The following is a 22,088-nucleotide window of genomic DNA, read 5'->3' on the forward strand; positions in this document are numbered from 1 at the left end:
GCGAAGTAATTTATGCTGTCGTCAGCACATTAAATTTACTTAATTTTGCACGATTCGTGTCTTGATAGCACATCCTCGTCCTCAGGGTGTGATACCTGATGTTAAAGCCTCCAGCGCATACTTGACTACTGCCAGCTTCGATGTCAAAAAGCAAGAAAACCTGAGGACGAGGTTGTCCATAGCGAATAAGGCTATTTTCGCTCTTCGTAACTCTAACAATCTGAAAATTGAAGAATTTCAGAGTTTTTTCTGATTCGAATATTTTTTACGTGTGTTCGGCCCCTTAGATCATTCGAACGCGCCGTTCAAATGTCAATTGGTGTGTTTACAAATATTCTTGTTTTGAAGTTCTCATTCTCATGAGTAAAAGGGCTTATGTATAAAGGATAAGCAAAATTTCCAAACTCTCAATCACTCGAACCGCTCCATAACTCGAACTATTTCTAATTTCCTGTGAGAGTTCGAGTTATGGGGAGTCCACTGTAGTTAGTCATGCTCAAATAGAACTCGCATGTCTTGTTATAAGCATTTTGATTCATTTATATAATCCGTAGAAAAATCATTTTTCAAAAATGTGTTTTCGCTTGAAAAAGTACCGAAAATAGTTTAAATACAGGGCAGGCCGGGTCATCAAAAGAACGCGTCATCGAAGGTAACATGAATAAACAATATCCGGTCAAAGTTTTATGTCTAATAAGCAAACATATATACACTATGTACAACCCTATTTGCACTACAAAACATACCATAACAGGATGACAGCAGCAGTATACCTGAGATGAGAGTCTTTGGTATTTCCTAATATTAGTTGTAATCCTGAATTCAAGATTTAAAAGCACCAATTGACAAAAGCAACACATATAAATGAATAGTATAGATAGATTGCAATTGTAGGAAATCAAATTATGTTCAGAAGCTGCACATAATCCAAAATACTTATCAAGTATATTAAAGCATATTCCTAAGTATATTGGTATTATTGAAAACGTATCTGAACAATTTTTTGTATCCACTGACAATCCTGGATAAATATACAAGCCTTGCGTTATAATCCTTTCTCATAGCGAAAAAAATAAATAAGGAATTTTGCAAGGAATTGGAAAAATTTCAAGCAATAAAACTGAAAAAGTTTTATCTTGGCCCAAACGAATATTTCACTTCTTTTTCCCCTGCTTCTTCTTTTTCCCCTGCTTCTTCTTTGTCTTCTTTTTTTCCTCTACTACAGGAGGTTTTTCATCGTCATCCAGCTTCATTGTGGGAAATTTCTCAATTGCAGTCTTATCTTTCTTGCTTTCATCTCTTGCAATATATAACGAATGCATGTATCCTATACCAACACGATGGCAGTAAACATCTTTTAATGTAGTTACAATACTCGGAGCTGCTGAAGACTTCTTCGTCTCCCCTAGTGCCAGTGTACCGTACGCGGGGCTAGGTTGAGACGCAATAACTGCGTCATCGGCACATGTAATATACCCTTGCTGATTACACACAACATGTCGCACGTTCCAGCCTTGTAAATCACTCAAAAATTTAGGATACATATTTGCTTCAGATATTATTCGGAATTGCCCAAACATCAAGGTGCATTTCTGTGCAACAGTTTGTACCATGGTGAACTGACCACCACAATACACATTCGTCACACCACCATCAGCTCGTCCAGTTATACGATACCAACATTTCATTAGTCTCGGAACTAGTTCATTTCTTGTGCTATTGTGTCCTAACCGTCCATATCCACCGAATCCCCACGTGAACAACCTTTGTTGATCATCTATAGCGCAACTATGATTTACTCCACAAGCTATCGCGGTAATCTTAGGCTGACCGTGCCCAATTAATTCATTAGTATCAGCATCAAATTCGATGTACGAAGAAATCAACATTGGTGAGTATTCACAATGATAAACTTCTTTTCGAGCCGCTATTTCCTTGTTTTCGCTTCCCAATCCTAACTGTCCGTATTCAGGGTGACCAAAGGAGTACACTTCACCATCTTCGTTAAGTATGAGACTAAAATCCGCCCCGCATGCAATCTTGGTGATTTTTGTTCCAGAATAATCAATCCGAGTTGGTGAACTGACAGTTTCTTTCTTATTTCCAATGCCACATTGTCCTGACTTATTATCCCCACAGGCAAATACCTGCCCTTCGTCAGTTAAAAACAGACTATGTTGTTTGCCAGTAGCAACAGCAATCACATTATGCCCAGTCAACGATTCGATCAGCGTTGGATTCCGCCTCATTTTGTAATCGTCCATTCCAAGCTGTCCTTTTTGGTTTAAACCCCAACCATATACTTGACCGCTGTCAGAAATCGCTAAAAAGAAGTAAGACACAGGACCAGAAGAAACGTCACGGATTCTTACGCCCTCCAACGTTTCAAAGCGATGAGGCGACCATTTAATACTAGGGCTTTTAGTCAGCTTGTTATCATTTCTTTCCTCGTAATTAGTGAGGCCGGAGAACAGCAACACACCAGCTTCTTTTTCTTCGGTTTTCCTTTTTTTATTCTCGTTTTCTTTTCCATCTTCAAGCTGCCTTTTTGTACCATTAGCTTCTGACATGACCTAAGTACATTATAAGTGTTATTATTTTCATTAAAATACACCCAGATTAATAAGAAATAATTTACATCTGAATGGTCAAACGCAAATATCAAACGTGAGCATAAACAATGGAATCTTAAGACAAACATGAAAATCTTATTTATTGTTAATTTTGAGTAGTTAAGACCTGTTGCCGCTGTTATTATTGAAAAACCAAAATCTCATTTTCTAGCATTTATTGATGTGCAACTTTGTACAAAAAATAAAAAGAATCTAATGAACAAATCCAGAGAAAAGGATGCTAAAAAAACCCATTTTAGCTATAATTTCGGGCCATTCTAGGTCAATTGCCCAGCAATCAGATTTTTTCTGTATACGAAAAAAATGAAATTTGTTGATAGTAACCTGTACTAAAATTTTGGACCACTCGTAGTAAAAATAATAATAATAATAATTTTTTGAAAAAAACTTGAAAAACTCTATATTTAGGCCTAATTGTTTTTTTTGTTATTGCCCAAAATGGCACCATTACGATTTTTTCAAAAATCCCAGAATGTTACTTTTTAGGATTTATTGATAAGTAAAAATCAGAAAAAATAACGAGTTGATCCAAAAAAGTATAAGTTCTAGCAAGCTTAGGAGTATTAGAAGGTATTTTCAAAATTTCATGGCAATGGAGTGTATATCAGACACCAAAAGCGTAGACATCCTCTTTTAATGCAGGTGTACTTTTACCTGCAAAAATAGTCCACTCAATCTTTTAATGAGATAAATTCATACTTTTTGAAATCTAATTGTAGGGCATACAAAACCAAGTTTTACTCATCTCAATGTTCGAATAATAAATTTTGTGAATTTTCTAAAAAAAAAAAAGAGTTGAATAAAATTTGGTTTCTCAATTTATACCGTTTTGCAAGGCCCTTTTTTATGTAGGAGACATTGTGAGTTCTCCAATAATTTTTTATATAATTTTTTATAATTTTAATTTTTTGATAGATCTGTCAATTAGTCTGCAAAAATTGAATAAATTCCAAAACTAAGATGGCAAAAAGTGACTAATTTATGTCAGACATGCAGATTCAGAGGCCTGGGAGCAATTGGGAAAAAAATTGCGTTAATCAATTCACCGTTAAATATCTATGCATTGATAAAGTTTGAATGCACATTACTTAACAGGTCATAAATTACTGATGACAGAAAATGTCAAAATTAGCTATTATTTAAATGTCATCATAATTTATGCAGCATAAGAAATGAGTTTTGTAAAAAAAATAAAAAACTTTGTGAACCAACTTTTTTAGCTATATACATAAGTGCAACATCATTTTATAGTACTTGGGTGCCCTAAAAACATGCATATCTATAAATTTAGGTGAATATCTAGTTTGCCTGATGCGGTCCTTCTATTCTTGCATGTCAGGATGTGCTCGCATACACAGAACTTTGTAAACATTACAAGGATATGTTGTGTTGCCTTGGTTATAATACAACAATTTTTTAAAGTTGTGTTATATTAAATTTTATTAAATTATATGTCTATAAAGTCTTTGGATTCGCTAATTAGGCTAGGAATAGACTAAGATTATGTTCTGTCAGGTAGAAACATAACTTGTAGAAATTTAGCTTTTTTCCAGATGTACCAGTCACCACAAAACAGGGGAGCAGTAACAGAGCATATATATTCTAAAATCAAAACGAATCAAATGCTATATCTTCTGATAGCTCAAATAATTAAGTCAAATTTATTTGTGTCATTAAAGTAGGTTTGAGAGAATGTTTATACTTTCTTATTTACTTTTGTATATAAATGTATAGCTAATAATAAAACTAATATGAATGTATAGGTAATAAAATAATGAGGGTGTTAACTCATCGAAAACGCTATTTATATGAGCGCTTTGAAAAGTCTCTGCTTTTTAGTCAATAACAACTGAACTTGCTTGAATTATTCCTGTGACTAGTCGATAAAGTCCGGGAAAAAATCTACTGGGGCAGGATAAAAATGAAAAAAGCATTATTTGAATTTTGTGGATGTCAGCAATTCATCCAAAAAAAAATAGGATCTTGTTTTCACGTTGCCTCTATTGTGTAGAGCTTAAACGCTGATTAAGAAAATGTATATAATCATGTGCTTTTGATGAACAGTAATGAGATATAAGGGTTTAAAAGTTTTTTGATGACATGATGTCATAAAGCCGTCCATTCCGAAACGATTGCAAGACAAAAACACCTAAAAGAATTTAATCATATTGTTAAAATTAGCCATTATGAAATGAAATAATAACAACAGTTTTAAATATATATTATATGCTATAGATGTTATGTAGAGGTAACATCTATAGCATTGATGGTTTTTTATCGAAAAGCTTTTGCCTAATATATATATACTAGTCGTTAGCCCGTCGAAAAAATGGGGTTCGCCCGTCCTTTTTATACCGCAATGCGTGCTTCTCGGTACCATTTTGAGTGACAGACAAACAGACAGACGTATACAGGTATTATAATATAGATATTTTTTCAAACTAGTGTTATCATTTCATTTAATCATTCTTAAGCGAAATTAAGAAAAACCTACAAGTTAATCTATTCTTCTACTCGATTCGTATATAATTTCAAACATAATAACATATCTTATGAGTTTATCTTAGGCAACGTTTAGATAAACTCATAAGATAAAACTTTTATAGCTTGTAAAGATTATTATAACATAGTGAAATATGTTCATATCACTATTGTGCGAAATCTAATATGATAAAATTAGTACAAATAAGGTAGTTGTGCATATTAGCTCCACAAATAATTGTTTCACTTGTTTATTCAATCATTATATTACCTTAATTTACTAAAAAGGCCCTAGAATAGACCACTTCTGAGATTATGCGGCATTATGAATTTGCGGAACTCGGTGGTGCAAGTTGAACTTTGGACTTCACGTTTTATTCAGTCTTTTGCCTTACGAACGTGCTTGCGGCAGAACAGTTTTGCTTTTTGTTATCTGTTTTTATCTTTGTGATACTAAATTTATAATATATATTTTGAAAAATACTTTTATTAGGGACTTATTTGTCCTTTTAATTTCTTTTTGTACAATAAAGGAATCCTTAAAACCTTTAAACTAGCTAGATAGATAGAGGTCTCCCAAAAATGCTTTTAGGACACTGTACTGTAGCTAGCTATAAGGCTGTAATTAGTAATTAATGCTTGGTTAAAGGTAATTTCATGTTATATTTAGACATTTAAAATTGTGTAGCTGCTTTGTGCATTGTAAAGAAATGTTTAGGTTGTAATATTTGTGAAGATCTAGAGTTATAATCCATTGTCAAAATACTTGTCAAAACTCTACAATGTTATATATTCCTAAAGTGAAACTTAAGCTCGCAAAATAATCTGGCTTCTTCTCTATAAGGCCGTCATCAAAAATATGTTATGTTCGCGTCCTCCGACCGACTCACTTTTGGCAATAAAAACCCGAGTCGGTAAGTCGGAAAAATACCAGGAAAAAATTTCGCAAGATATTTTTTTAATAAAGAAATTTTTTTCCACCACAACTAATTTATGCAAATTTGACAAAAACTCCCGAAAATTAATTTCGGTAAAAATTAATTCCTTTAGGGCACTCTTGTGGCTACTGACAGTTTAGAGGGCGGCGAAAAATGGTCTACAACCAATGTCGAGTGGTGCCTTTGCCCTGGGAACAAATTTGCTTTCTCCGATCTGAAAATCCTGGGGAAAAATACGCCCAACCGTCAGCCCGACTCATTTTTGCGGGGTCTTCAGGACGCGAACACAACATATTTTTGATGGTGGCCTAATGGGTGTAAAAATTTTTAATACACTGCCCATAGAGATACAGTAACAGGTTCAGTCGCAGATTTTAGGAATAGAGTCTTTTGGTGATAATTATACACTAATCTGTACGTTTGTCCCTTGATCCGTCTACTTAAACACTCCTATCTTTGAGTCTTTCAAGAGTGGCATTAGAAAGAATACCTGACTTTCTTCCCTGCTTTTGCTCTTGCCCTATAATTTTTTTGCACGCTTCCCTTATTGAAAAATATCAAAAAGGGAAAATGATGAGTTTAGTTTACTAGACTAAAGTGGTATTCGATTTTTTGTTTTTCTATGTTATATTTGTTTCAGTCACAATGTATATTTTACATGATGTTTTGTTATATATATGTATGTCTTCATTGGTTTCTTTATCAGGACATGCAATTATAGCAGTAATTTATTACTAAAGTGTAAATATTTATGATAAATAAATAAATTACACTGTGAAGCTTGTTTGAATTATTGGCATAATAGGTTCCATTGCAGAAAAGGCTCTGGTGATTAACTCAACTATTACTCAGTCCATGAGAAGTGAGTCAGCTGCCTCACACTAAGTTCTAAAAAATCTTCATACATTGTAAGAGGCATAATTCGATCGTAAAAATATGTTAAAGTTTCAATATCCACTTTAGCGTTAAATTTTTAATGTATTAAATAGGAGTCAAAAATAATAATAAAACACACTCAGTATCCCTACGTCCTACACATGTATTTAATTGCTATTTATAATTCATTAATAGATCAAACAATACGCTTAAATAAATGTTGTCTGGGTTATCCCCTGTTACTTAGATAAAAAATTACAAAGACCTAAATATGCAAGAGTGTATACAAAACTCGTTTCTTTTTGTGTGTGTTTAAGAGAGTTTTCTACTATGGCATATAGGGTTCAAGTTCAACTTGCACCACCGGGCTTTGAAAATCCATAATGGCGCATAATCTCCGAAATGGTCTATTATTCTAGAATGACCTGGTACATTTTGTCACTTTAATTTGAAATTTAGCTAGGAACAAAACAGAATAGAAGAGTTTAAGCGTAATGTTTGGTTTTTCGTCTGTGCAGGTATAGCTATAGCTACTACTGTTGTAGAGGCAAAATATATAAACAACAAACTGCAATGATTGAAGAAATCAAGTCAAAAATAGCAACTTTAACTGACTGGCACAAATACTCAAAGAGAGATGAAAGTAGTGAAAAAAACAAATCTAGTAAAGGATTTTTTTCCAGAGAGCTAGCTCACACACAGGCCGATAAAGAAAACACCGGGCGCTTCTTGTTTAGAAGGATGACTACAAGTGAGAAAACAAGCTCACACATTTTTAAAACTGCTACTGGTCTAAAAGCTGAAAATTGAATATTTATTACCGAATAACTAAAGAATCACCTGAGTTTGTTTTTAATGTTTTCCAGGAAGACAAAACAAATGTACAGCCCACAAAACAATCACAATAAACACTTTCCCGCCAACCCCAATCCTTCTCTTGCGCGAACATGAAAGGTTTTTTTTGTACATGGCCGCACTGTCCTAAGCTCTCCACCATACTTTCCTCTGCCGTACAATTTTTTAAGTCGACCCCAAGCAACCTGAAAACAAAACAATATGGCGTCTGCAAGCATTCTATTCAAAAGTGATTGACAAACTCAAGGTTTGATTATTATTTTTTCGATTTATTGCATACCAATAAAATTCTTTATCGTCTGATTTATATTAGAGTTTGTGGGTGGGTATAGGAATGCCATCAAGTAAAATCAGGTTGGTTAACGGGATAAAAACTGCTTGCCACAGATAAAAGGAGATAGGTGCTAGCTAGCTAGCTCTAGCTACCTGTCGCTTTGCATTTTTGTTTACTTTCTCTCTATCCCTTTTCTCATCAAGACTAACAAAAAGGAAAAAATGATGAGTTTAGTTCACTAAATTATATACTTGTCACCCAAATGACGAGTGATTAGTGTGCAAATTGAAGTTCAGTAGTAGTCAGTAATGCTTTTTCTCTTCTGGAGTGCAAAACACATTAAAGATTTTTTAAAACAGTGAGTATGCATATTTCTTAGCGAAAATGATTAATGTTTTCGTCATGAAGGTAAGGGGGAAAAACCTTTAATCTTGTGAATGAACCTCAAACATAAGAAAACGAAAAGCTTTCTAAACTAGCAACTCTCTTAATCTTGACCTTTTTGTCTGCAACAACTTACATTAAGGCTATCAAATATGTGTGTCTTTGTCTTTCCAATCCCTTTTTTTGATTTTTAAAGGATCTATGACAATGTTTTTGCTTTCTAAGATCTCCGTTGTTTTTTTTATTTACACCTGTCAGAATGTCAGATGTAACTTGGGTAAGAGTCAGACATAACTTGATTTTAACAAACATTATTTTTTATTTTGAATTATTTAATATTTATTTCTGGACATATTTTGACAACTGATTATGTAATTGTTATTTAATCTAGTAAAGAGCCATAAAGTCACAAGAGTAATTTCGTTAGGGCGATTTAAGGATTGCAGTAGATTGCGATAGATCGCGATGTTCACAGCACTTAAACATTTTGTCATTATGGACAGCATCGTGGATCATGCATATTGCGCATGGTGCACAGTCAACGATGTTAGGTATCCTGATTCCAGTACTGTACTATAAGTTCTTTTATATAAACTTAACTTGTTTACCACTGGAGGTGACCTTTAAGTGTAACATGATTTTGTAAAGATTTTGTGAATTTTGAAAATTTAGCAATTGGATTTTCTTATGATAAAAATTACACTTTCAGTTTATATACCTTTATTTAAAAAAATTGACAGAAAAAGACTTCACCGGCATCTGCATCTTTTTGCTTGCTGCAAAAATGTGAGCGAGAAATTTAGTCCTTACAGGGTTTAAATTAGCTGGTAGAAAATCAAGTTATCACTTATTTTTAAGATTTGTAGATCCTACAAAGGGTTATTAAAGCAGTGTTGAATATTTTTAAATTATTTTGTAATGAAATATTAGAAAAGGTAGGCTTGAGTGTGGCATTAAAGCCAAGTATGACCTAGCAGCTCGAAGGTTACCCTGTGAAGTTTACAGGAAAGAGGTTGGTTAGTTTTTTTTGTTAGACTTAGCATTAGGTAATAAGAAGAACAGTGGTATTGCAGGAAGGTCCAGAACTGACATTCAGTTTGTATATGTTAGCGTTGCAAAGGTGAGAACATAGACAACAAAGATTTTTTCTCCAGCTTTAAGTTATATAACAGCAACTTGTTAGAGAGACTTGTGATATGTTGGATAGTAAACAGGGTGTTGCAATAAGTATTCTTGTAGGGTATATGTTTTGCTTGAAAAAAGTTTAGAGGGTTACCTCCTTTGTTGGCTAGCAGAGTCTTGTTGATTGAGGTAAAAGCTAGGTTTTATAAAAAGTGTCATGTTGTGAATGATAGTGAGACATGGGCATTAAAGCAGGAAAATATTGATAGAAAGAAATTATATAAGAATGGTTAAGTAGATGTTTAACACCAGTTTGAAAGACAAAAAAGAGTTCACATGAGCTAAGAAGCTAATTGTATTGATAAAATTGGTGTTGTTATCCTGATAAGTAGATTAGACACGGTTCAATTCCTCTTGACGGTGATTCAACATTGGTGAGTGAATGTTACCATAGCCCCGGGTTAACCCAAGCCATGTGAGGGAAATTGGGCACATGGCTCACTTTGTGGGCCATTAGATGTTGCCTGAAGTTGTCTAGTAGAGCACAGGGCCTAATTGGGTCTGCGTAGCTCAAAATGAGCATTAAATACTCTAGGACTCTCCATCTAAACCATGGCCCCTCCTGGAAAAAATAGACAGGTATATCCCTCAATATTTGTGAGCCTAGCCATGTAAAATATGCACATCTATTTATCTATCACACCTAAACCTCACATTATGTTACGATTCATGAAATTCAAAGTTGCTTCGGATTTGGCATGTTTTGGAACCTCATATAATTTTACAAAACAAGACCAGACAGCCTTAAAATATGATGTTGAGTCAATAAAAGTAAAAACTTCTCCAGAAAAGCTGCAATACTCTTAAGCTAAACACAGTCTAGATTAGATTGGAAGAAGGTCAATATACCTTGTGCAAATGGAAAACAGACATTAAGCAGAGAATGATGGTCATGGTGATTATGAAATACAATGATGTTTGAACTGTATAAGACAGATTTTTACTAAAACAAAAAAACAACGTGAACAAAAATGTTACAGATTTACATGAAAATTTTTTTAAGTTTTAAGCTTTTCAAGGCTAAACAAAACACAGCGATGTTAAGGATCCACAAGAAAAATTTTTTCCCAATTTTATAGCAAAATATCGTAATGTTTAGACTTTTTTATAACAGTGACCTTATATTGACATATACAAATAAGTCCTTTTTTCCCCTCCACCTCCAAAAGGAAAAAATTGCAGATTGCTTTAATATTTAATGTAAACGTTACATAAAAGGTTATATTTCCAAAACTTCGTAGCAACACAAGATTGCAGAGTATTTTCATAAAAATTACGACACGTTTTATTTTTAACATGTTTCGACTTTACCAAAGTCATCTTCAGAATATTATACAAAAGTTGATACATACACTCTTTATACAAAAATTTTTTCGAAAGTTATTTAAATATTTCCCAAAAGTACAATTTTATATGAATTATACACAAGCTAATCCATATTGACAAAATAATATTAGATAAACTAACAAAAGTTAGTTAAATAAAATTTATATACACAAGTTGATTGACTTTTTCTTTGGCAGTATTAGAGTACTTGCCAATAAAGGCAATTTAAAATACCTCTTTTCTAATACATTAGTTGTCTCTGTACTGACAGCTGACAACTTGTCAATAAGATGTGTAAAGAAATCAATGTGTGCCTCGTTTTTAAGTCGTGTAAAATTAAAGATTATTTTTCTTGCAAGGACAGAGTTCCTGAATCTTTTAAATCTGGACTTGTGTATAAATTTGTTTGTGCTATTTGTAATGCTAGCTATGTGGGTGAAACCACCAGGCACATTTCTAGTAGAGTTAAAGAACATTTGAAAACTGATAAAAACTCACAAATATTTAAGCATATGCAGTCAAATCTTAACTGTAAATTACTATGTAACGAAAATTGTTTTTCTATTTTGGATTATGCAGACACTGATTGGCAGAGGAAACTCAAAGAGGGTATGCATATTTCTTGGTTGAAACCAGACCTCAATAAACAAGTTAAGCATTGCATCATCAATTTATCCGTTTAATTTTATGTTTTGTATTAGCCGCTTGTTCAATATCGTTTTTGTTACTTAGATATTGATTTAGCATGTGTAAATTCATTTAATAAAATTAAAAATTGTACTTTTGGGAAATATTTAATTGTCTTAAACAAATTGTGTATATAAATTTTATTTAACTAACTTTTGTTAGTTTATCTAATATTATTTGTCAATATGGATTAGCTTGTGTATAATTCATATAAAATTGTACTTTTGGGAAATATTTAAATAACTTTCGAAAAAATTTTTGTATAAAGAGTGTATGTATCAACTTTTGTATAATATTCTGAAGATGACTTTGGTAAAGTCGAAACATGTTAAAAATAAAACGTGTCGTAATTTTTATGAAAATACATAAAAGGTCTAATAACTATATGCTTTGTGAAGGCATACATGACAATGTATTTTTGAGACTGCACTTCTAGCAGTCTTCTTCAGGAATATTTGAGTAGGTGTGCGATGATTCGCACATGTAAATCAAGTAACGTGTGCAATGTAAAACGCACATGCAAAGAATGCTACGTCTGCGATTCGGGCTCCGAGGTTATTTTTGTTGCGCATTCATTTTGCGGTAGAAAAGTGGGGGACGTCTTAAATCATGAACCCCAAACACGATGATTGAGCATCTACTGGTATAGCGACTCTCTCAATCTTAACTTTCTTTACACCACTCTTTTAACACAGCACATATTTATTTATTATTTATATATTCAGTATTTTATTTTATTTTATTTTCCCTTAGATATTATAATGGCTAGTCCTGAATCAGACCAAGACGATATTTATGATTCATGGATTCTCAATTTGCAAGAGTTTTTAGATACACTAGAACCACAAATCCGTGATCTATCATCAACTCAAATATTAGAACTTCTTTCTAATTTGGAAGCTTCAGATGTTAATTTTCATCGCTACAGTTTTATAAACCAAATAAAAGACAGCTTAGAGAAAGAAGTTGGCCCTCTAATCCAAAAACTAGTTGATAAGCAACATCATAACAGTGATAATATTCTTGTGTCCGACATCAGTGAAAATATTGTCCAATCCAAGCAATTTCTGTCAGTCTCAAATCAAATTACAGAATCAATCAAAATGGCTGCAGAAGATATAGCTATGCATTTGAGTTCTGATACATTTGACTTTTCTGAAATGCCAAGGTCAGATACAAAGAACAATTTTTATTATAATGATGAGTCAATGTGTTCTTTATCAGATGGAGTTGATTATATGTTTATGGCACCTAATAAATACAAAAGTCTTGCGAAAGACATAGACCCTTCCAATTCTTTGGCAACACGCATAAGTGCACTTAGTGTATTACAGCAAGTACCACAGACTGATTTAGTTGCAAGTGATGCGTGGAAGGCAACACGTAAAGGATTAATGCTTGCATTAGATGATAACGAAGAGGAGATCAATTTGCAAGCTTTAACGTTTATTTCACGTTTGTTTGTTAGTGGAAGTAGTCATGTTGTTCATGAATATTTTTTGATTTTAATTGAAAATTTATTTGAATATTTCAATGATGACACATCTCATATGATATCTATACACACAGGGTTAGATCTGGGAGATCGACGAAACATATTATTGCTTAGAAAATTTAGACTGCTGAATCAAATACAAAAGGAACTGCCCAATTACTGGTTGCGTTATTCTGATAAATACGTAGAAGAGATGACAGAATCACTGTTTCAGCTGTTAGAGATTTCTCCTACACCAATATCAAGCACTGTTGGGAAAAATCTTATGAGTCCTCTTCATTTTTTATCATTGCTAGACCCACAAGCCATATGGTTTAAATATTGGATGCATGGTTTTTATGGTCGATCTAAAATTTTTAAATGTTTATCAGCAAAGAAAGAGTTTTTAGTTAAACCAGTTCAATGTTGCTTGGACTTTTCTAAACTTTTATATAGTGCAAACGACAGTGAAAAGTTGTTTGAAGAAGAAGATTATGTTAGTTACACACGTGATGATATTACTTTCTTGTATTTTTTAAATTCACTTAGTATTTTGGGTAGGTTAATTCTCTATAAAGACGGACAACAATTATTTTCAGCCTTTCCAACAAACGATGCTAATACAAATAATAAACAGATACTTCTCGCATTTCTTAAAACGTTGAAAACCTATCCTTTAAATTCTTTAAATGAAACCAGATCATTATTTCACCCTGTGTTTCTCATTGTTGACATTTTTCGTTCGCTTGCTAACAGTGGGAAATCAACATGTCAATTATTAAGTGATGATGATATTTATAACTCATTGGTTTCACCATTTCAACAATTGATTGATAATCCCACAAACACCAACAATTCTCTTATTAATATCATTGCGGAGATTTTAACCATTATGGCTTCAACTGAAACTGGCAGACTACACCTTATGTACTCTAATACAACAGAGATATTTAGTAATATAAATGCAATAATACATGTTGTTGGAAAAGCCTTAAGCAAAGTGCTCACATTGGAGATGATTGATACAGTGTCTGAAAACACTGTACGTTCTTTTTTTTCTCTATGCTGTGAAATTTGCACTAAGCATGATGGATTACTTATTTTACAGCAGTACGACCTGATTGAGAAGATGTTTGTATGTTTTTTTGAAAAGCAAGGCAAAGCACAGGTTCTGTTAAATAAATTTCATGAATCATACATTGAGGACGAACAAAATGACAAATCTGTAACAGGTATTGATAGATCCTTCTCAAATGCGGAGTATGCTGCTTATAAATATGCCATAAAGTTAGAACAAGCGTTGTTAGATAATCTATTAAGTCTTACGATGACACCAAAAGGAGTTGAGCTTGTCACCAAGGCAGGCGGATTGAATGACTGTGTTCTGTATATGTATAATAAATACCATCTGAAAGAATATGTTGAAAAGGTTGAAAAATTAAAGTATGCTGTCTTGCTTAACCAAATTGCTGCCACCATTCCTGGTTTATTGGCACTCGAAAAAACTGGTGAGCCCCCTTGTTTTTTTTAATTTTTCTTTTTTTCTAATGTTCATGTAAGAACCGGGGCCAAAAACATACACAAAATGTGTTTCTAGAATTAATCATAGTCTTTTGCTAAATTAAATTACAATGATTTTAAAAGACAAAAGGTTTATATTTCACTATATGTTATTGTTCTATATAATTTAAATAAAACATTGGCTTTATTGTATTCCTAGGCTACACTACTGACCTTCTACAAGAAGCTTGGCATCACTTAGAAGGTTATTCTAACGATTACACCAAAACTGTATTATCTGATACTCCTGAAGATCTAACTAATCTTGTGTCAAAGAAGTTGTTTTCACGAATGATTGAGTTGTTGTCATCCTTTGAAGCTGTTCAACTTTTATGTAGTAAACCATCTTATGCATCCAGTGATGGCGAGAAACGAAGTAAATTACAACCAGATGGTATTGTGAACTTCTCAGAATTTATTGAGTATCTTGTTTTAATACACACCACTGAGAAGAAGACGTTGTTGTATCACCCTGATCAAAGTCATTTTTTTGCTTTAAATGTTCTCCACTGTCTCACAGCTTCTCTTGATTCAATGATCATGTTGGAAACAAACTATCACTTCCAAGAAGCCTTACTGTCAATGCAGATGAGCATTGAAGGGAATAAAAAAGTCTTCATCATTGATCAGTGTTCTTTGAAAAGGAATCAAATACTTGTTCAGGTGAACCTGCTGGGTGGAGCCAACGAAAGACTGGTACCACCTGAGAATGTTACACAGGTATTTGTAAAAATATATGATATAAATATATAATTTTTTTTGGGGGGAAGGAGTGGGCTGATTTATTTTTAGGCTAGACTAGGTAGCGACCGGTGATTAGAATCGAAAATAGGTTAGAATAAAAATTTTTAAATCTTACAGAAAGAGAAATTTGACTAATCTTATAGGAAGTATGTAGTGTTTCAGATGTTGAGGACAAATATTTTAAAGGTCCGAAGCTAAGTTCGAGTTTGATCATGATCTCTTTAATATTTTTTGACAAAATAAGCATTTTACAAAGACAAAAACTTAACCAAATTTTTATCTACTAAAGACCCTGCATGTCTTATGAAATTATTCAATTGTTTTTTACAACTGAAAGATAGAAAGGCTTAATTTGTTATAAATATGTTAGTCATTCTGATAAAGAATTAATAAAATTTAGTAGTAGTGGGGTATTTCCAAATTGCAAAATAACAAGCTCTAAACTGTCAGTCAATTATATAGATTTTAAAAATAATGTGATTGGGTTATGTAGCATTAAGTACACGATGATTATGAGAAGGACAATTTTTCAGGCAACCAAAAAAAAAAAATTTAATGCAACCTGGAAAGCCTTTATGTAGCCAGAAGCCACAGCTACGCATTGTAAAGTTAAATAATAGGGTGACCACTAACCTGAAAATACTGAAGAAACTAGAAAAGCTATAGAATTTCATATCATATCCGAGTAAAAAGTCAAAGAAAATTAAAAGAATTATGTAAATGTTTAAAAAGTCACAGAAACATTTTCTAACTCTCTCCTTCCTGTCTAATTGCTTTGGCAATGTTTGTTTTTTGTTGTGAAAATAAAGATCTACTAACTGGTATATAGCTACAGATTATAGATAATCTCACCAAAAAAACCTCACTAAAGACCTCCTTCTTTACCCTGTTTTATATATGCGACCTGTAAGCTTTTAAACATTATTGTTTTTTTAGTCAAAATATTTGGAATAACATCAAAATTTTCTAGCTTTATCTAAACTTTTTTCTGGTGAATTTACCGAACTTTTTATAATGACCAAAAACCATTTATTAATTGATGTAACCATGTTATATCAATTAACAGATGGTTTCAGAATAAATAGATTTATCTTCTTTTTTAATATAACTTGTGTGTCCAAAGACTGCACACATCACTATATTCTCGTTTTTAGGACAAAATGTCCCCATACTCATGGACCTTATTTTCGTCCTATCCAGTACCAAACATGTACATGTCAAAACAATTAAAATCATCTGTCGATCAAAAACAAGTTAATATAAAATTCAAACAGTTACTTGATGACGTCAAAAATCAAGATGGTGGCACTGAAGGTTTAGATCCTATCAAAGAATTCTTTATTTTAAAGGTTAAAAGCAACGAATTAAAGGTACCATTTGTTATGCTGTTATTGGATTTCAATGTTGATAATCATCTCGATTGCAATAATTTTTTTTTAAACAAAAATATATTCTTATTTTACTTTTAAGCTAAGAAGAAATAAATCATCTTAACCAATAATTTGCTAAAGTCATTTCTCCTCCCAAGTATTTCATGCATTTTTCGGCATCATAAATTATTATTCTTCAAGCAAGGCGGTACTGCCATAAATGATTTAGCGTCCCTCCTAATTGAGCGCCAGTCTAATATAAACGATCCCTTTTTATAAAAAATATGGCTTTAGTACCCCTTTGATTAAAAAGAATGCGGCCCTAAATCTTTTTAGGTGGCAACTCTTAGTGTCTTCGAGGATTGGAAAATTTGAAAGTTTGGATTATGTAGAAACAATGCAAATTATCTCTATTATAATAGTCGTAGTTTGTCTGTGTGTTCAAAAGGGTTACCGCGTCCCGTAACGGAAACACGAAATGTGATATATAAAGGACGGGCGACCCCGTGGATTTTTCCACGGGCTAACGACTAGTCTATATTATAATACCCGTATACGTCTGTCGTCTGTCACCCGAAATGGTACCGCAAGTAGTAAGACGCACGCAATGCGGTATAAAAAGGATGGTCGACCCGTTGATTTTTCCACCGCCCACCGACTAGTTTATTTTTGTTAGTTGTGATCGTTAATTTTCCAGGAATCCTCCCTCCCCCGGAAAGTTGGTGGTGACTAAAATTTACTTATTATTAAGCGAACTGGTAAATTGACATGTTTCTTACGTAACTTTTCACTTTTTACCTTGTACTGTAGATGACAAATGAATATTTACCTGAGCTCTTAAACCTTGTTGTGGATAGACAAGTAAACAAGCTTAAGGTAAACAAACAAACACCAACTAATGCGATGAAACGGAAGCTGGATGAAGGTAGCGAGGTTGCAATTGATATGATCGTACGTTATGGCCTGCATTTAAGGTAATGTCAATGTTTGTCAATTTTTTTTAAACATATTATGTAGAAGATTTATTTGAACAAGGGTTTCCAATGCAATTTTCTAGAATTTGTGCCAGCTTACTACTGCGCTTTTTTTTTTGTTTATTCAGCTTTTTAAGTGAACGTTTACATGCTTGACACAGTCGTGAATTTGTTACCATTTGTGAAAAATACTTAAAATGTCCTTACTTTCAATATTTTTATGTATTCAGAAATATTACCTTATTCTCAATTTTAAGTCCGTCTGCAAAATCATGGGGAGTTCTTATATTGGTTTTTTGTTCGAAGGCATGATAAAAAAAAGGTATCTTCAATTTATTAATGCTGAAAAACTCCTGGAATTCATAAAATAAATTTTCCAAGAAAATGACAAAGATGCTCTCTGTGGCAGCTTTGTAACGTCGACCTTTTAACGGGAAAAATGAAACAAAAAGACATCTCAAAAGGGTCAATGTTCTTTCGTTTAGATTGCTTCATTCAAAAACAGAATCTGTCGAAGCTTTAAGAAACTTAATTGAAGATTTGAGGTTCGACAAGACATCGTCAGACTTTAATGGTTTTGATTGGTTTGCTGCTATTGTGTTTCTCCTGTTCAGCAACACGAAAATATCTGCTTCACACTTTCTGAGTAAACTCACTTATCACTACATGTTTCTACGGCCATATAAAACTGACGTTTCCGTAAGTAAATTAACAGTCTTTTTTTATATATCTTTCCAGATTCGGGTATCGTTTTTATAATACACGTTTATTTAACATAAAATTCGCGAGTGCAAAATTTCGTAAATTAAAAACTTTCCTTTGCGTTGTGGTCCTATGGTACATTTGGGCTTATTTAATTTCGCGAAAAGGGACAATGAGAAGTAGCTAATTTCGTGGGTAAAAATTTCGCGAATTTAAATAGTCTATTAAATTTTGCGACTTAATTTTGCAAAGTTTAGCGAAAATCGCAATAAAAATCGTGTCTTTTTGACAAAATTTGAGCCACCATATTCTTTTAATATGTATTTTTGTTATACATTCCTAATAAGTATTATTTTATAGTAATTATTGAAATCGATCAGGTTTTTAAGATTCGAGTGTTACAGAAATGGACACATTTTTCAGTTTTATTTGAGATTCAAATATGAGAATTATTTAAGGATCGAAATATCGATTTTTTAAAAATCACGAGGTTCAAGCAAAAATGTATGATTCTTCTAAAAAAGAATTCGTATTTTCCAACAATAAAAACAATTAATTTCAGTCATCTTTTTTTCGTAAAACTTTCATCAATTTATAAGGCACGTGTAATTTTGATAAGTAAAAACAACCTCCCGATAGTGAGAATGAATGAAACGCGTTTTTCTTTTGTAAATTTTGTGCAGCTGTTTCGTCGAATATTTTCTTCACAAACAAGTATATTGAACTTTTAAGTTGCGAGTTAAATTTGATAAGTATATTGCAATATGGCTAAAATATTTTTTTTTTCAAATATATTAAAGAATCCCAAAATCTGGTCTTTCCTGATTTTTCTTTTTTTTTATTTTATGCAAAAAGAAGTAAATAAAATTCGAGAATAAAATTATAGCTAGTTGAAGGCTTTAGGCTGTGTTCAAGTAAATATATTAACACTTAAAACAGGAACATTGAGCACGTGTTTGTATTTAAAGTGACTCACTTTTTTGTAAGCATGCTTTTTTATAAGAAATTAGATTTTAAGAAAAAAGAGGCTGAAGTTATGGCTATTTAGGTAGTTCTAACTACTACAAAATTAAGAAAGTAAGGTTATAAATCTACAGGACTTACTGGAAAGCAATTTTAAGGTATGACATATGAAGAAATTTCAAGAAAAATGTATATCTTATTTTTTAGGGTACCTATATTCATCCGATCTTTTCAACTAGTTGCCACTACATTGAGTTGATCGTGGAAAAAGAGCTACCACGTGTGTTCGCCGCTTTCAGACTATTCGGTTGTCCGCTCTCACAAATTTGTCAGCATTGGCTCAGACAATGTTTTCTGAATTACCTCGACTGGAGCGAAATTGTTTTTTACATCTGCGCATGCATATTACTTGATATTGATTACCAGTTATATTTCACGGTAGCCATCTTGAAACACATGGAGAAGGATATATTGTATTACACTCAAAGAGATGAGTTGTTGGTTCATTTAAAGACAACGCCCATCAAAGATTTTTGTGTGCACCAACACGTGGAATTCATGAAGGAGTTGGAACTGAAGTACCGAAGTTTGGTTTTAAATGTTATAAGGTCAATGTATACTGATAACCAAATTACTGCAAAACTTAAATAATTTTAACCACGTAAAAACTTAACCGTAAAAACCTTGTTCCGTAAAAACCGTTTAAGTGGCTTGGCCTTCTTATTTAAACTGTCAATAAGAAAGCCACAAAGAACAGGAGGTCGCACGTTTGTTAATGAAGCAGTAGGTTTTTTGCAAGCTCTATTCAGTTTTTATAATTGCTTATTCTCTTTGAACAAGACTTAAATTTCCGAACAAAGATGGCGGTGTCGTGAAAGTTTAAACTTACAAATTATTTAAATTGAATACATTGAACTCTCTTTATCTGAAACCCGCCAGGGACCGGAAATATGTTGTAGATGGGAAAAGTTTAACTTCAAAGTTACAAAACGGGTCCAAAGGGTGTTTTGGAGGTGGGGATTTTGGGATAGAGGATATTTGAGATCATTTGACTCCTCTATGGTTCAGAAATAAAGATTTACACAATTATTCTCATAAAGAAAGAAATTTCGTAAACATTTGTGTAAAACTGAATCATTATTGTCATATTTTTTGGTTTATCTTTATCAACCTCCTTTTTAGGGCGTATTTAATTTGTAATCAAGAAGGCCTGAAAATGAAGTTGCATCTTTATTCTTTTTGTTAACTTTTTTTTTGTAAAATTGTATATATAATTTATTTGGATTTTGTAAATATAGCATTTTAAACAATTAAGCTTTTTTGGTTTTTGAGAGGGTGAGTGATCTCGACGTGAATATGCCATGCGATAAGAGTTCAAAAATCGACATCTTGTAGACAGCATTGCAGGGTGACCACTCCTCCTTAAATTACCTCAAAGAAAGAAAATCTCCTTAAAAGTACTTACATATACTTAAAAAAATTGAAATTTTAGCTATTCTCCTTAATTTCTCCTTATTTCTTAATTCTTCTGATCGTAAGTTTTTTGGAAATGTGTTCATGGATTGTTCATCACCAGTGAAATAAGACATATTTCTTTGTTACCTGAAATCCTATATATCTTTCAGGGTATAATATATATAATTGTCTTGTCATAGAACGTACTATGTAACATTAAAGATGGAGAATTAAATATCCTTAAAAAATGTCAATTTGTCTCCTTAATTCTCCTTAATATCCTTACTTTTCTTCTCATTTTATTAGTGGTCACCCTGCATTGTCCTCAAAAATTTTTTAGAGGCAAATTCTCGTGAACACAATGATTCTTGTGCTGTCGAAACTTTTCAGTAGTAGTAAGAAAGGGTAAAGGTCTGGGGGCGAAAAACAGTTTAAAAAAGCCACTCAAGATGCTGATTTTAAATATTTTTTTGGCGGGAAATAGTAACGCCATTAAATAGAGTGATTGTAGGGTGACAGAAAAGGCCGAATTTTTTTAATTTTCTAACAAAAACACTTGCTTTCAAAAGTCGAGCCAGTAATAGTGGTAAGAAAGGGAGGGTTTTCTTTCTTTCCTAGCTTAAATTAAATCGTTACTATAAGGCTTCGTTCAGGGTATGTGCCATTGAAACCTTTGAAAATTTTGAGTGAAACTAGGCGAGCCCTTGAATACTCATCCTCCAGATAATAACTTTGAAAACCCTGAAATATGAATATCTCCAATAAAAATTTGCACGTGTTTTTTAGTTTATTAGTTTTTTTTTGCTTTACCCTTGCGTCTGTAAGCTTAGGAACCAAACATGGCAAAAAGTTACCACCTAAAAAAAAAAAAAAAAAAAATGGGTAAAAAAGATGAAGCAATATTCAAGAGCTCCCTTTTTTTAATCTTTGCTTAAATTTTTTTGTGTTTATTGCTGTATCTGAATTTATGCTTGGCAATTAACCAATCTCCCAGCCTAAATTTTGATTTCAAGTGCTGCTATGAGATGGTTTTCAAAGCTAGTGAGTACTGACAAATTTGCCGACATTGTGTTTTTTGGATATAAGGATTTTTCTCATTTATTCAACTGCGTTTAAATGTCATCACATTTTATAACTGTTTTGACTGAAGTATTAGTGTTAATTTTTTACGAATCATGAGGCTCAAAAAAAAAGGATGATTTTTGAATAA

General features: G+C 32.6%; 2 protein-coding genes across 2 annotated transcripts; one reads left to right on the forward strand and one right to left on the reverse strand.

Annotated features, from left to right (window-relative positions):
- Positions 1-671: 671 nt before the first annotated feature.
- On the reverse strand, positions 672-7,923 carry LOC130644733 (protein RCC2-like). Its single transcript, XM_057450454.1, has 2 exons — positions 7,769-7,923; positions 672-2,573 (listed from the first exon to the last, which is right to left on the reverse strand). The coding sequence occupies exon 2, from the start codon at positions 2,568-2,570 to the stop codon at positions 1,155-1,157; it is 1,416 nt and encodes a 471-aa protein (XP_057306437.1). The 5' UTR covers positions 2,571-2,573; positions 7,769-7,923; the 3' UTR covers positions 672-1,154.
- Positions 7,888-21,135, forward strand: LOC130644732 (protein broad-minded-like). Its single transcript, XM_057450453.1, has 7 exons — positions 7,888-8,030; positions 12,390-14,618; positions 14,831-15,390; positions 16,569-16,784; positions 17,595-17,758; positions 18,244-18,457; positions 19,631-21,135. The coding sequence occupies exons 2-7, from the start codon at positions 12,398-12,400 to the stop codon at positions 20,072-20,074; spliced, it is 3,819 nt and encodes a 1,272-aa protein (XP_057306436.1). The 5' UTR covers positions 7,888-8,030; positions 12,390-12,397; the 3' UTR covers positions 20,075-21,135.
- Positions 21,136-22,088: the final 953 nt, after the last annotated feature.

This window comes from Hydractinia symbiolongicarpus, chromosome 5 (genome assembly GCF_029227915.1).
Source record: "Hydractinia symbiolongicarpus strain clone_291-10 chromosome 5, HSymV2.1, whole genome shotgun sequence".
NCBI lineage: Eukaryota > Metazoa > Cnidaria > Hydrozoa > Anthoathecata > Hydractiniidae > Hydractinia > Hydractinia symbiolongicarpus.

Excerpts from the sequence above, each read along its gene's own strand:
- LOC130644733 (XM_057450454.1), bottom strand. The coding sequence starts at position 2,570 with ATGTCAGAAGCTAATGGTACAAAAAGGCAGCTTGAAGATGGAAAAGAA.
- LOC130644732 (XM_057450453.1), top strand. The coding sequence starts at position 12,398 with ATGGCTAGTCCTGAATCAGACCAAGACGATATTTATGATTCATGGATT. Across the intron at positions 14,619-14,830 it reads ATTGGCACTCGAAAAAACTG|GCTACACTACTGACCTTCTA; the intron begins GTGAGCCCCCTT and ends TTGTATTCCTAG. Across the intron at positions 15,391-16,568 it reads CACCTGAGAATGTTACACAG|GACAAAATGTCCCCATACTC; the intron begins GTATTTGTAAAA and ends TCTCGTTTTTAG.